This window comes from Salvelinus fontinalis, chromosome 34 (assembly GCF_029448725.1).
Source record: "Salvelinus fontinalis isolate EN_2023a chromosome 34, ASM2944872v1, whole genome shotgun sequence".
Classification (NCBI taxonomy): Eukaryota; Metazoa; Chordata; class Actinopteri; order Salmoniformes; family Salmonidae; genus Salvelinus; species Salvelinus fontinalis.
In genome coordinates this window covers 17,311,043-17,326,137 of record NC_074698.1, presented here as the reverse complement: position 1 = coordinate 17,326,137, position 15,095 = coordinate 17,311,043, and the positions used below count along the sequence as shown (strand labels likewise).

At 46.3% G+C, this 15,095-nt stretch overlaps 1 protein-coding gene across 4 annotated transcripts in view; it reads left to right on the top strand.

The window, feature by feature from the left end:
* The window catches only part of LOC129833348 (serine/threonine-protein kinase N1-like), a 45,754-nt gene that overhangs the window by 25,631 nt on the left and 5,028 nt on the right, over positions 1-15,095 (top strand). For 2 of the 4 annotated variants that reach the window (XM_055897879.1, XM_055897877.1), the window contains exons 6-20: positions 183-328; positions 495-708; positions 1,582-1,773; positions 1,967-2,076; positions 2,564-2,707; positions 4,656-4,731; positions 5,344-5,512; positions 5,631-5,718; positions 6,478-6,563; positions 6,893-6,965; positions 7,064-7,155; positions 7,448-7,624; positions 7,814-7,876; positions 7,996-8,072; positions 8,316-8,458. In XM_055897879.1, the coding sequence (XP_055753854.1) occupies positions 183-328; positions 495-708; positions 1,582-1,773; positions 1,967-2,076; positions 2,564-2,707; positions 4,656-4,731; positions 5,344-5,512; positions 5,631-5,718; positions 6,478-6,563; positions 6,893-6,965; positions 7,064-7,155; positions 7,448-7,624; positions 7,814-7,876; positions 7,996-8,072; positions 8,316-8,458 (1,850 nt within the window). Of the gene's footprint in view, positions 1-182; positions 329-494; positions 709-1,581; positions 1,774-1,966; positions 2,077-2,563; positions 2,708-4,655; positions 4,732-5,343; positions 5,513-5,630; positions 5,719-6,477; positions 6,564-6,892; positions 6,966-7,063; positions 7,156-7,447; positions 7,645-7,813; positions 7,877-7,995; positions 8,073-8,315; positions 8,459-15,095 lie in introns of those variants that run through there. The other 2 variants (XM_055897878.1, XM_055897880.1) reach the window with 2 other exon arrangements.

Genomic DNA, 15,095 nt, shown 5'->3' with positions numbered 1-15,095 from the left:
TATTCATTTTTTTACATTTGCAAAAATGTCTTAAAACCTGCTCTTGCTTTGTCATTATGGTGTATTATGTGTAGATTGATGAGGGGGAAATGAATTTACTCCATTTTAGAATAAGGCTGTAACACAACAAAATGTGTAAAAAGTCAAGGGGTCAGTAAATGGTTTGTTATCGCTCTCCCCAGGTAAGCCAGACACGTGTGGGGTGGAGCTGCGTGTGGAGGAGCTGTGGCATCATTACCGTGTGGAGCACGCCATGGCTGAGGGAGCCAAGAACATGCTGAGGCTGCTGGGAGTAGGGAAGGTCCAGGACAAGAAGGCCATGTCAGAGGTCAGAGTTCACACACAAGACTACTGTCTGGATCTCACACATGAATGCACATTTAATGCACACATACACACAAAAAACACACACACACCATTTAGGGCACATTTAAATGCACACACACACACAAACACACCCACCATTGTAACCCCTCTCTCCTCTCTCTCCCCAGGCCCAGTGTGGTCTGAGTGAGTCGTCCCAGCGCTGTGACCTGCTGAGAGGCTCTCTGGAGCAGCGTTTGCTGGAGCTGACGGACGACCACCCCAAGGCCTGCCTCATCAAGGAAGAGCTGGTGCTGGCCTCCTCCTCAGCCTTCAGCTCCAGACACGGAACCCCCTATGTACACAACCAGTACAGCACCCTCTGCAAGCCCTCCCCACTCACTGGTGATACACTTATAGTCTATCAGTGACTCTTACAGCCTCTCTATACCCTATCACTGACTCTTACAGCCTCTCTATACCCTATCACTGACTCTTACAGTCTCGCTATACCCTATCACTGACTCTTACAGTCTCTCTATACCCTATCACTGACTCTTACAGCCTCTCTATACCCTATCACTGACTCTTACAGTCTCTCTATACCCTATCGCTGACTCTTACAGTCTCTCTATACCCTATCACTGACTCTTACAGCCTCTCTATACCCTATCACTGACTCTTACAGTCTCTCTATACCCTATCACTGACTCTTACAGCCTCTCTATACCCTATCACTGACTCTTACAGTCTCTCTATACCCTATCACTGACTCTTACAGCCTCTCTATACCCTATCACTGACTCTTACAGTCTCTCTATACCCTATCGCTGACTCTTACAGTCTCTCTATACCCTATCACTGACTCTTACAGCCTCTCTATACCCTATCACTGACTCTTACAGTCTCTCTATACCCTATCGCTGACTCTTACAGTCTCTCTATACCCTATCGCTGACTCTTACAGTCTCTCTATACCCTATCGCTGACTCTTACAGTCTCTCTATACCCTATCACTGACTCTTACAGCCTCTCTATACCCTATCACTGACTCTTACAGTCTCTCTATACCCTATCACTGACTCTTACAGTCTCTCTATACCCTATCACTGACTCTCTGTCTATACCTAACTGAAGGCTCTAATGCATCAGAAACTCATGGATTCAGTTGAATATCTCTCCCAAGTTATAAATCTTTTGAACCAGGTATGATACTCTCACTTCTACTCAAACATCTCATATCAACTCTCTCTCTCGCTCTCTCTCTCGCTCTCCTAGGTACTCTGCAGGTGCGTTTGCTGGGCTGTGTAGGGGTGTTGGAGGTGGTCCCGGGACGCAGTAGAGGAACCCCGGTGGTCTTGCCTTGCTACATCCCAGGGGACGGACGCTCCTTCAAACTCAGTGGTCTCTACAGCCGCAGCACCAGCAGCATGAGCCTCAGGATCCCCGGCAAGACCGACGAACTCTCCTGTAAGTGTGTGTGTGTGTGTGTGTGTGTGTGTGTGTGTGTGTGTGTGTGTGTGTGTGTGTGTGTGTGTGTGTGTGTGTGTGTGTGTGTGTGTGTGTGTGTGTGTGTGTGTGTGTGTGGAGGGGGTTCACATATCTGTCCATTTGTGTTGTGTAGTGAGTTTCTAAACATGTGTTATGGTATTGTGTTGAACAGCGGAGGTGAGTGCGGTGTTGAAGCTGGAGAACACAGTGGTGGGACAGACGTGCTGGAAGACAGTGGGAGAGCAGGCCTGGGACCAGACCTTCACTGTAGAACTGGAAAGAGTAAGATACTACATTACACTAACACAATACTGAGAGAGAGAGAGAGAGAGAGAGAGAGAGAGAGAGAGAGAGAGAGAGAGAGAGAGAGAGAGAGAGAGAGAGAGAGAGAGAGAGAGAGAGAGAGAGAGAGAGAGAGAGAGAGAGAGAGAGAGAGAGAGAGAGAGAGAGAGAGAGAGAGAGAGAGAGAGAGAGAGAGAGAGGAGAGAGAGAGAGAGAGAGAGGGAGAGAGAGAGAGAGAGAGAGAGAGAGAGAGGAGAGAGAGAGAGAGAGAGAGAGAGAGAGAGAGAGAGAGAGAGAGAGAGAGAGAGAGAGAGAGAGAGAGAGGCCATATTAACATAAGTTTCTCATGCCAATAAAGCCCCTTGAATTGAATTGAGAGAGCGAGAGATAGGCACATTGAGAATTGAGAGAGCGTGAAAAGGTGAAAAGAAGTGTATGTACACCTGTGGTTGAAACAGTATGTGTGTTGACCTGTGTTTCGTCTCAGTCCAGGGAGATGGAGATAGCAGTGTACTGGAGGGACTATCGCTCCCTGTGTGCTCTCAAGTACCTGAAGCTGGAGGACTTCCTGGACAACCAGAGACACAAAGTTCAGCTGGAGCTGGAGCCTCAGGGCCTGCTGCTGGCAGAGGTACACACACCTCGCCCTGAATACACACGTGTATGCGCACACACACACACGCACATACACACATGCACGCATACACAGACAGAGACATGCGAACATGCACACACACCAACACATACATCCCTACTCAATACTGAACTATACAATACAGTACCAGTCAAAAGTTTTGACACACCTACTCATTCAAGGGTTTTTCTTTATTTTTTACTATTTTTAGCTGTCATCAAGGCAAAGGGTGGTTAGTAAAATCTAAAATATATTTTGATTTGTTTAACACTTTTTTGCTTACTACATGATTCCATATGTGTTATTTCATAGTGTTGATGTCTTCACTATTATTATACAATGTAGAAAATAGTAAAATATAAAGAAAAACCCTTGAATGAGTAGGTGTGTCCAAACTTTTGACTGGTACTGTATGTGTCATTGGTGGTCAGTGCTATCTAAGATGAGGGAGGAAACACATTTTGTTTTATGAGCATGGCCTTATTTCAATTACAGCATATTGGATGACTGTCATTCATATTCCATTCACCCAGCTCAATGTAACATCGATAGGTTTTGGCTACTACATGATTCTCAAATTTTCCTTATACCTATCATAAGGTTTCTACAACCTAGCCTATGAATGAAAGTTTACAACGTAGGTGCACAGGTCGAGATACATTTGAGTAATCAAGGTGACAGACAGTGACACATTCAATACCGCTTTGCACACTCTTACCAGCATCTAGCTGGTAATCATTAGTCCAACAGTTGTAAACGAGTTTCTATTGGACAAATTCAAATATGTTTATTCCCATTTTGTTCCGTTTGCTTCCGTTTAAGAATGCTTTTCAACAGAATCGGCGGAATGAATGAAGCCCTGATCACACGCAAACACAGGTCACTTTCATAGCAGCCACATATAAACAGTATGAATACATTGATCGTTGTAGCTATAATTCCTTCTCGCATCCACGTGCTCTCCTCCTCGCACCCTTTCCCTTCGCTTGTGGACTTCAGTGCACAACAAATACATCAGCTGTCTGTGACCAGGCAAAAAAATCTTTCTAAGCTTTTTCTAAGCTTCATATCATAACCGCCACACACACCCTACATCATTGTCACCATTATTAACTAACGTCATAGTCAACATAGCTACTAAAACTAACGTGTTAGTAAACCCACTACAATCATGCAGTACAAGTCAGCAATCAGTCAGCAATGTAGTCAGCAATCAGTTTAGCAGTTACACCGGCAGGCACCGGTGGTAGTAAATGAATAACATCAAAAGCTTACCTTGACTTGGAAGAGTTCCAGTGTTGGTTCTCCATAGCCAGCTAGCGAACATAGTGTCCCTCTCTGTTTGAGCCGGGTGTTTAAGTAGGCTAAACTAGCTAGCTGCATTCGCTAGCTAAGTAAGTGAAAGTGAAAGTGAAAAAATATTAAATATCTCTGCTAGGTAGCTTCTTCATTTTTTAAGAAATGTATTTGTTAAATGTTTTTCCTCTTTGAGTCAACTACTCATCACATTTTTTAAGCACTGCAGTGCTAGCTAGCTGTAGTTTATGCTTTTTATAGATTAATTATCTCGCACTTCATGCTGCAAGAGCTCGGATAGGTTGGAGGACGTCCTCCGGATGTTGTCATAGTTACTGTGTAAGTCTATGGAATGGGGTGAGAACCATGAGCCTCCTAGGTTTTGTATTGAAGTCAATGTACCCAGAGGGTGGAAACTACCAGCTAGACTATAGTGGTACCCTACAGAGTGCTGTTGAAGCTACTGTAGACCTTCATTGCAAAGCAGTGTGTTTTAATCAATTATGTGGTTACGTTAATATATTTAGTATAGTTTTCTCTAAAAATTATAACTTTTTTAGATGTTGCACTATTTTTATGAAATTCACTGAGGAGGATGGTCCTCCCCTTTCTCCTCTGATGAGCCTCCACTGATATGTGTGTATTTTAGGTAATGTTCTTCAACCCAGTCATAGAGAGAGGCCCAAGACTGCAGAGACAAAAGAAGGTTTTCTCCAAACAGCATGGTAAGAGAAGCTTTTCTCAGAACAGTGTGTTGTGTTAGTATGTGTAAAGTCTTAGATAAAGCCCCATTTTGTTCTGTATGTTGTCAGCAGCTGCCAAGCCTGGCTCCATGTATCACAGCATCCCTATAGGGCTCACACCTGCATCATCTGACTGACGCCCCACTGCTTCCACACTGAGTAGCATGGAGTTGCCCCCTAGACACTGATCTACAGTCAATTTAGTGTTTCATCCCTAATGGGTCACATTAGGATTGGGGGAGGTCCTAGATATGTGACTACATGCAATCTCCACCCAGAACCCACTTTGTACCTCTCTGTGCTCTGTATTGCCATCTAGTGTTGGCATTGCTAGCAGTGCTGTGGATTAATCTGATGGTTGAGGTGGTTTTAATGCTTTGGAGTATGACAACTTGAGTGTGTCAGGGTTGAAACTTCTTCAGTGCAATCTGGGCAATCCTAATGGATTGAGTAAACCATGTTAAAATTAGCTGCGATAACAGGATAGATTGCATTTCAGGGGGATTTATGTTTATCAGTATATCTTATTGCCTTGTGTCTATGTTGTGTGTGTGTGTGTTGCGGTTACTGCCATGTGTGTTGGGTATGTTGCAGGTAAAGCGTTCCTGCGTGCTCGTCAGATGAATGTTGACATCGCCACCTGGGTCCGCCTACTGAGGAACGCCATCCCTACTGGAAACAACGTTCCCAGCTACACCCCACACACACACGCACGCTCACATTCTGGGTACACCACACACACACACGCACGCTCACATTCTGGGTACTGTACACACACACAGAGATACCCTTTTTCACACCTCTGTAATGCTTCAGACACCAAGCACAACATATACTGTACATGGGGAAACTGTTGACTGGTGTTTCTGTGTGTGTCGTAGGGAGATCTCAGTGGAGAAGCTGACTCTGGAGAGCGACTCTCCTCCGAGACCTGAGATCAGGAGAGACGTTGTTGACACACCCCACCTGGTGAGAAGAAGAGAAGGGAGGGATGAAGAAAGGGATAAGGGATGGAGGGAGGGATGAGAGGTTGAGGGAGGGAAGGAGGGAAGGAGGGAAGGATGAGGGAGGGATGGGAGGATGCGGCAGTGGAGTGATAATCATCTGATAGCCATCTCTGTAGTATCACATTCCCTTTGGCCATTCCCTCCAGAAAGCCTTTGACTAGAAAACAGTGGTTCAGTCATATTGGACTATTAGCCTAGGATGAATCTGGAGCGAGACAGAGCAGGGCCTGGGAGGAAGGAGAGGAGAGAGGTAACAATAAGAGGGGAAAGGGAGAAATCCACACTAATTAGACCAAATTGGATCGAAGGAGCTTTAATTCGATCAAAGCCCAATCTGTGTTCGATTCCCAGTGTGTAAAACATGATTGGCACGAGAGGACAGAGAGAGAGGGACAGAGGGAGAGAGATGCGGAGGAAGGGAGGGCCTTGGTAACAGATGGTATGGTCAGTGGGGCTGTGGGTTTACTGGATTAGTTACTCGGGTGTTTTTAGACAACTAATTAACAGTAACGAGGGAACGAGGAAGAGAGGAGAGGGATTGAGCAGCCAGCCAGCCAGCCAGCAGGGAACTGGCTACTAATAATGATGAGGGACAGAATTACTGTTGCCCTGTCTGTCTGTTTTTCCTTCTCCCTCTCTCACCTTCTTCCTCATTCTCTTTATCTATCTCTCACCTCTTTATATCTTTCTTTCTCTGTCTCTCTTTTTCTCTCACTCTCAGGAACAGCCTGTGATCGAGCCCTTGTCCCCTCCGGACCTCGCCCAAGGGCGGCCAACCAGAACCCTATCCATGAGTTCCCTGCGCAGGTACAGCACCATGCAGAGTTGGCACAGTGTGTCCTCGCACTCACACCTGAGTACATCCTCTCACAATATGGCCCCCACAGTATGATGCTGGAGAAACACACCCACTCACAATATGGCCACATGACCTGACCTCCTCCATAACACGTTACTGTAGCCACGGAGACATGTAACACAGCAACATGCTCTTTATAGAAGTGCTAGGTAGGCACAACACATCAGATAATACTGCATCCTGTTTCTTCAGCTAGCAGATGACCATTCAACATAGTAAAGTAAAGGCTATTTCAGTGATTGTGATCGTTATTATTTTCTTTGTGTCCTGGTATTAGACAGAGCAAAGGCCCTCTGTGTCTGCAGGACTTCAAGCTGATCGCTGTGCTGGGCAGGGGACACTTTGGCAAAGTATGTGTCCTCACATTTGAAATATCCTCTCTTTGTTTGGAAGTTCTCCATCCAGAGGATTTAGGTTGAGATTCAGATGAACCACTGGTGTTTTCCAGGTGTTGTTGTCAGAGTACAAGAGGACAGGCAGTGTGTACGCTATCAAAGCCCTGAAGAAGGGAGACATTGTGGCGCGGGATGAAGTGGACAGGTATGGATCAACACTAGAATGCAACACAGGCCATGACAGAACACAGGCCAACTATATCATGCCTCTGTCTGACAATATATTACCTCCATCATGGTGAAATTACTTGTCTAGTTTTATATACAGTGTGCCACAAAATTGTCAACACAAAACTGATCAGCAACAAACCATGGCAAAGACATACACTGTACAAGTTAACTGTGTGTTTACATACTGTTTACATACTTGACATTAGACAGTTGTCTCTCTTTCCTGTTGTCTTCTATCATTCTATCTTCTCTCTCCCTCTCCTCAGTCTGATGTGTGAGAAGCGTATTTTTGAGACGGTGAACAGCTCTCACCATCCCTTCCTGGTCAACCTGTTTGCATGTTTCCAGACCCCAGAACACGTGTGCTTCGTCATGGAGTACACGGCTGGGGGTGACCTCATGATGCACATCCACGCAGACGTCTTTACAGAGCCCCGAGCCGTGTGGGTACCGCTGTGTGTTGGTGTGTTTGCTGTGTTCTACTGAATGTGTAATGGAACATGGGGGAGGAGCAGGCATGCTTTGAGATATGTATATTTGTGTTCATATGGTTGTGTACTGTATGTGTACTCATATCCATCCACGGTCTGCTGTTACTGTCGTGTGTGTGTGTGTGTGTGTTTGTCCTGCAGGTTCTACGGAGCCTGTGTGGTTTTGGGCCTGCAGTTTCTTCATGACCATAAGATTGTGTACCGGTGAGTACTCTGGGTAGACATGAAACACAGAACACATAAAAGACACCCTCTCATCCTCCTACCCCTTCATCCTCAGAGTACCCATCAATTTTGAATGAATCTTCATCCCTCCTCCTCAGGGACCTTAAACTGGATAACTTGTTGCTGGATACACAGGGCTATGTGAAGATCGCAGACTTCGGGCTCTGCAAAGAGGGTATGTTCTCTAACTTATTCATCATGTCTTCAGAGCTCTGTAAGGATGCAAGGTCATAGCGGTTGTAGTTTGGAGTACTTTTGAGTCTATTTATTGAAGCCAATTTTTTGCTTATGTGCTCATGTTTTTCTATATTTCTGACTCAGTTTGTGTGTCTCTCACTCTCCTTCCTCTCTCTGTTTTTCTCTCACAACAACCTCTCTCTCACTGCTTCTCGTTCCTGATCTCTCTCTACTTCCCCAGGTATGGGCTATGGGGACAGGACCAGTACGTTCTGTGGTACTCCTGAGTTCCTGGCTCCAGAGGTTCTGACAGACACCTCCTACACCAGGGCAGTGGACTGGTGGGGTCTGGGAGTACTGGTGTATGAGATGCTGGTGGGAGAGGTAAGAGACTTGACTCTAAAAACCTCTTCAGAGAATTATATAAATATGACTCCATACATATCTAGCCTCATTATTTAGACATGCTCTGGAACATTTGCGACTGGTAAGTATTTTTTAAACCTCCAGCTTTGGGCTGGATGTGTCAATGTGTAGTTCATACATGCATAATTAATTAGGAGAATTACTGTCTTACCTCAATTAGCCACGAAATCCCTAGTTCTGGAAGCTGTGTTGCACCATTTTCCCTCAAGTGGTCCAGCCCCCTAGCAATTCGAGTTCAACCAATGAGCTTCAGCCCCTCGCCATATGAGTGACAGCTAGCAAGATGCACATGATGCACCGACAGAGCGAGAGAGAGGCAATTTCAGGGGACCACTTTCAGAACTACTGGCTAAAAAGTATACAAAAGAATCCCTTTAATGAGTTAGGTCCCCACCTTTAAGGTAATATATACTTTAAACCAGTAATAAATACTTTAAGCCTTTAAGGTAATACAGCACTTTAGTCTATATTACATCAAGTGATGTGTGTTTGAGCCATATGTTACATAAATTAATATAGTGTAACGACTCACTAGGCATGGCTGGTTGGATGGCAATGGTGAGTAATAATGACAGAAGTCCAACACACAGAAGCACAACATAAGCCAAGCCGGCATATTTATTCAAGATAAAAGCGTCACAAAGATAGTTCTCAAACTGTAACTGAAAACAAAACACTCTCCCACACAGGGCTTAACTGAACTTAAAGTTACACTGAACTTTAAAAAAAAGTGGATCAGCTTAATATTGCGGAAAGAATGTTGCTTCCAATGTAATTGTCTGCATCATTTCCAATCCCCCATATTTTTGGGGTAAATATATATATCCATACACGCATGCATACACATACCTATATAGACATACATACTTTTTTAAAGAATATACCTTTATTATTATTCCCCGCAAACCCTACCACTGATCCCCCAATTGGAGTAAACTAATAAACACTTCTGCTTTTACCTTCAATTTATACATCTTATACACATTTTACAGACACAGTTTACTTTACAATAGTTCTCTTGTTTGTTCTTAGTCCTTCCTCTATTTCTGATGTCCATCCAGTTTGATTTCTATTTGTAACTGTGCTATTTCACAAAAGTTCCAAACCTATATACATTTTACAGTATGCTTTTACAGTATGCTTTACATTGTTTATCTTGTTATTAGTCCCACCCTTCAGCTCCATTCAACATCATCCATTTCGGATTTCTATTTGCCATATATTTTTCAACTGTGCTGTGATGCTTCACAAAATAATTGAACCTTTTCTATTCTCATAGCTTCTACAGATTGTAAATTAAAAAATTTTTTTTGCTAAAATAATTATTATATTATTGATTGATTGACTATGGCTTTTCAAATCACCCAGTATTGCTATCTGTAGCGTTAGTTCTAGGAAAATGTTGCAATTCTTCAGCCATTTCTGGACCTGTGACCAAAAACGAGCTACATATGGACAATACCAAAATAAATGATCTAATGACTGCCTCCTCACAGCAGAATCTGCAGAGCTGGGAATATTGTATCCCCCATATATATAACATTCTATTAGTTGCAAGAATTTTGTATAGTAATTTAAATTGAAAAATTAGAAGTTTTGAATCCGGAGTTGTTTTGCGTATCAATTCATAAACCATGTGCCATGGAATGGGTACATCGAAAATCTCTTCCCAACTATTTTGCAATTTATATGGCACAGCTGTCAGTTTTTTGGTCCTTAAATGAAATTGGTATATGTTTTTATTTATCACACTTTTCTTTAACCATGTATGTTCTTTAATACAGGGCCGACATACAAGTTCCTTACTTTTTTCCCCTTCTACTTGCCTCTGTTATGCTGATGAAGGAGGACCCAAAAGCGACGTAATAGAAACAGAGTCTTTATTCCAGTTTTAAACAAACAAAGATTCTCCTGGATATTATCAAAGGTAAATCCAAAACAGGAAACTGAAAACCTCTCGTCACTAGAGAGGAACGACTGGAGACGCGACCACAGACTGCAGGTCGCTTCAGGAAGGCACAGACCGTAGCTGACATAGACACCTGCTCACACGCAGCATCTGACAAAGGCAAAAACACGACAGGGCGAAACAAGGACACAGAGCAGCAAACCTCAAACAAGAATCCGACAAAGACAGAAGCGGAAAACAGAGGGAGAAATAGGGACTCTAATCAGAGGGCAAAATAGGGGACAGGTGTGAAAGAGTAAATGAGGTCGTTAGGAGAATGAGAAACAGCTGGGAGCAGGAACGGAACGATAGAGAGAGAGAGCGGAAGAGGGAGAGAGGGAGGAGGAGAGAGAGGGATAGAAAGAGGGAAAGAACCTAATAAGACCAGCAGAGGGAAGCACAGGGACAAGACATGATGATCAAAAGACAAAACATGACAGTACCCCCCCACTCACCGAGCGCCTCCTGGCGCACTCGAGGAGGAACCCTGGCGGCAACAAAGGAAATCATCAATCAACGAACGGTCCAGCACGTCCCGAGATGGAACCCAACTCCTCAGGACCGTAACCCTCCCAATCCACTAAGTACTGGTGACCACGTCCCCGAGAACGCATGTCCATGATCTTCCGTACCTTGTAAATAGGTGCGCCCTCGACAAGGACGGGAGGGGGGGAGGGAAGACGAACGGGAGCGCGAAGAAAAGGCTTGACACAAGAGACATGGAAGACAGGGTGGACGCGACGAAGATGTCGCGGAAGAAGCAGTCGCACAGCGACAGGATTGACGACCTGAGAGACACGGAACGGACCAATGTACCGCGGAGTCAACTTGCGAGAAGCTGTCGTAAGGGGAAGGTTACGAGTGGAAAGCCACACTCTCTGACCGCGACAATACCTAGGACTCTTAATCCTACGCTTATTGGCGGCTCTCACAGTCTGCGCCCTGTAACGGCAAAGTGCAGACCTGACCCTCCTCCAAGTGCGCTCACAACGTTGGACAAAAGCCTGAGCGGAGGGAACGCTGGACTCGGCGAGCTGGGACGAGAACAGAGGAGGCTGTTAACCAAGACTACTCTGAAACGGAGATAGCCCGGTAGCAGACGAAGGAAGCGAGTTGTGAGCGTACTCAGCCCAGGGGAGCTGTTCTGCCCAAGACGCAGGGTTTCGAAACGAAAGGCTGCGTAAAATGCGACCAATCGACTGATTGGCCCTTTCTGCTTGACCGTTAGACTGGGGATGAAACCCGGAAGAGAGACTGACGGAAGCACCAATCAAACGACAGAACTCCCTCCAAAACTGTGACGTGAATTGCGGACCTCTGTCTGAAACGGCGTCTAACGGGAGGCCATGAATTCTGAACACATTCTCAATGATGATTTGTGCCGTCTCCTTAGCGGAAGGAAGCTTAGCGAGGGGAATGAAATGTGCCGCCTTAGAGAACCTATCGATAACCGTAAGAATCACAGTCTTCCCCGCAGACGAAGGCAGACCGGTAATAAAGTCTAAGGCGATGTGAGACCATGGTCGAGAAGGAATGGGAAGCGGTCTGAGACGACCGGCAGGAGGAGAGTTACCTGACTTAGTCTGCGCGCAGTCCGAACAAGCAGCCACGAAACGGCGCGTGTCCCGCTCCTGAGTAGGCCACCAAAACCGCTGGCGAATAGAAGCAAGCGTACCCCGAACGCCGGGGTGGCCAGCTAACTTGGCAGAATGAGCCCACTGAAGAACAGCCAGACGAGTAGAGACAGGAACAAACAGAAGGTTACTAGGACAAGCGCGCGGCGACGCAGTGTGAGTGAGTGCTTGCTTTACCTGTCTCTCAATTCCCCAGACAGTCAACCCGACAACACGCCCTTCAGGGAGAATCCCCTCGGGGTCGGTAGAAACCACAGAAGAACTAAAGAGACGGGATAAGGCATCAGGCTTGGTGTTCTTATTTCCCGGGCGATAGGAAATCACGAACTCGAAACGAGCGAAAAACAACGCCCAACGAGCTTGACGTGCATTAAGTCGTTTGGCAGAACGGATGTACTCAAGGTTCTTATGGTCAGTCCAAACGACAAAAGGAACGGTCGCCCCCTCCAACCACTGTCGCCATTCGCCTATGGCTAAGCGGATAGCGAGCAGTTCGCGGTTACCCACATCATAGTTGCGTTCCGATGGCGACATGCGATGAGAAAAGTAAGCGCAAGGATGAACCTTATCGTCAGACTGGAAGCGCTGGGACAGAATGGCTCCCACGCCCACCTCTGAAGCGTCAACCTCGACAATGAATTGTTTAGTGACGTCAGGAGTAACAAGGATAGGGGTGGATGTAAAACGCTTCTTGAGGAGATCAAAAGCTCCCTGGGCGGAACCGGACCACTTAAAGCAAGTCTTGACAGAAGTCAGAGCTGTGAGAGGGGCAGCCACTTGACCGAAATTACGAATGAAACGCCGATAGAAATTAGCGAAACCGAGAAAGCGCTGCAACTCGACACGTGACTTAGGAACGGGCCAATCGCTGACAGCCTGGACCTTAGCGGGATCCATCTGAATGCCTTCAGCGGAAATAACAGAACCGAGAAAAGTGACAGAGGAGACATGAAAGGCGCACTTCTCAGCCTTCACGTAGAGACAATTCTCTAAAAGGCGCTGGAGTACACGTCGAACGTGCTGAACATGAATCTCGAGTGACGGTGAAAAAAATCAGGATATCGTCAAGGTAAACGAAAACAAAGATGTTCAGCATGTCTCTCAGTACATCATTAACTAATGCCTGAAAGACAGCTGGAGCATTAGAGAGACCGAACGGCAGAACCCGGTATTCAAAATGCCCTAACGGAGTGTTAAACGCCGTTTTCCACTCGTCCCCCTCTCTGATGCGTACGAGATGGTAAGCGTTACGAAGGTCCAACTTAGTAAAGAACCTGGCTCCCTGCAGCATCTCGAAGGCTGACAACATAAGGGGAAGCGGATAACGATTCTTAACCGTTATGTCATTCAGCCCTCGATAATCCACGCAGGGGCGCAGAGTACCGTCCTTCTTCTTAACAAAGAAAAACCCCGCTCCGGCGGGAGAGGAGGAAGGCACCACGGTACCGGCGTCGAGAGAAACAGACAGATAATCCTCGAGAGCCTTACGTTCGGGAGCCGACAGAGAGTATAGTCTACCCCGAGGCGGAGTGGTCCCCGGAAGGAGATCAATACAACAATCATACGACCGGTGAGGAGGAAGAGAGTTGGCTCTGGACCGACTGAAGACCGTGCGTAGATCATGATATTCCTCCGGCACTCCTGTCAAATCACCAGGTTCCTCCTGAGTAGAGGGGACAGAAGAAACAGGAGGTATAGCAGACATTAAACACTTCACATGACAAGAAACATTCCAGGATAGGATAGAATTACTAGACCAATTAATAGAAGGATTATGACATACTAGCCAGGGATGACCCAAAACAACAGGTGTAAAAGGTGAACGAAAAATCAAAAAGGAAATGGTCTCACTGTGGTTACCAGATACTGTGAGGGTTAAAGGTAGTGTCTCACATCTGATACTGGGAAGAGAACTACCATCTAAGGCGAACATGGGCGTGGGCCTCCCTAACTGTCTGAGAGGAATGTCATGTTTCCGAGCCCATGCTTCGTCCATAAAACAACCCTCAGCCCCAGAGTCTATCAAGGCACTGCAGGAAGCAGCCGAACCGGTCCAGCGTAGATGGACCGACAAGGTAGTACAGGATCTTGATGGAGAGACCTGAGTAGTAGCGCTCACCAGTAGCCCTCCGCTTACTGATGAGCTCTGGCTTTTACTGGACATGACATGACAAAATGTCCAGCAGAACCGCAATAGAGACAAAGGCGGTTGGTGATTCTTCGTTCCCTCTCCTTAGTCGAGATGCGAATACCTCCCAGCTGCATGGGCTCAGTCTCTGAGCTGATGGGAGAAGATGGTTGAGATGCGGAGAGGGGAAACACCGTTAACGCGAGCTCTCTTCCACGAGCTCGGTGACGAAGATCTACCCGTCGTTCTATGCGGATGGCGAGTGCAATCAAAGAGTCCACGCTGGAAGGAACCTCCCGGGAGAGAATCTCATCCTTAACCTCAGCGTGAAGTCCCTCCAGAAAACGAGCGAGCAACGCCGGCTCGTTCCAGTCACTGGATGCAGCAAGAGTGCGAAACTCTATAGAGTAATCCGTTATGGATCGATCACCTTGACATAGGGAAGCCAGGACCCTGGAAGCCTCCTTCCCAAAAACAGAACGATCAAAAACGCGTATCATCTCCTCCTTAAAGTTCTGATAAACGTTAGAACACTCAGCCCTTGCTTCCCAGATAGCTGTGCCCCACTCCCGAGCCCGACCAGTAAGGAGCGATATGACGTAAGCGATCCGAGCTCTCTCTCCTGAGTATGTGTTGGGCTGGAGAGAGAACACAATATCACACTGGGTGAGAAAGGAGCGACACTCAGTGGGCTGCCCAGAGTAACAAGGTGGGTTATTAACCCTAGGTTCCGGAGACTTGGAAGACCAGGAAGTAGCTGGTGGCACGAGACGAAGACTCTGAAACTGTCCTGAGAGATCGGAGACATGAGCGGCCAGGGTCTCAACGGCATGACGAGCAGCAGACAATTCCTGCTCGTGTCTGCCGAGCATTGCTCCCTGGATC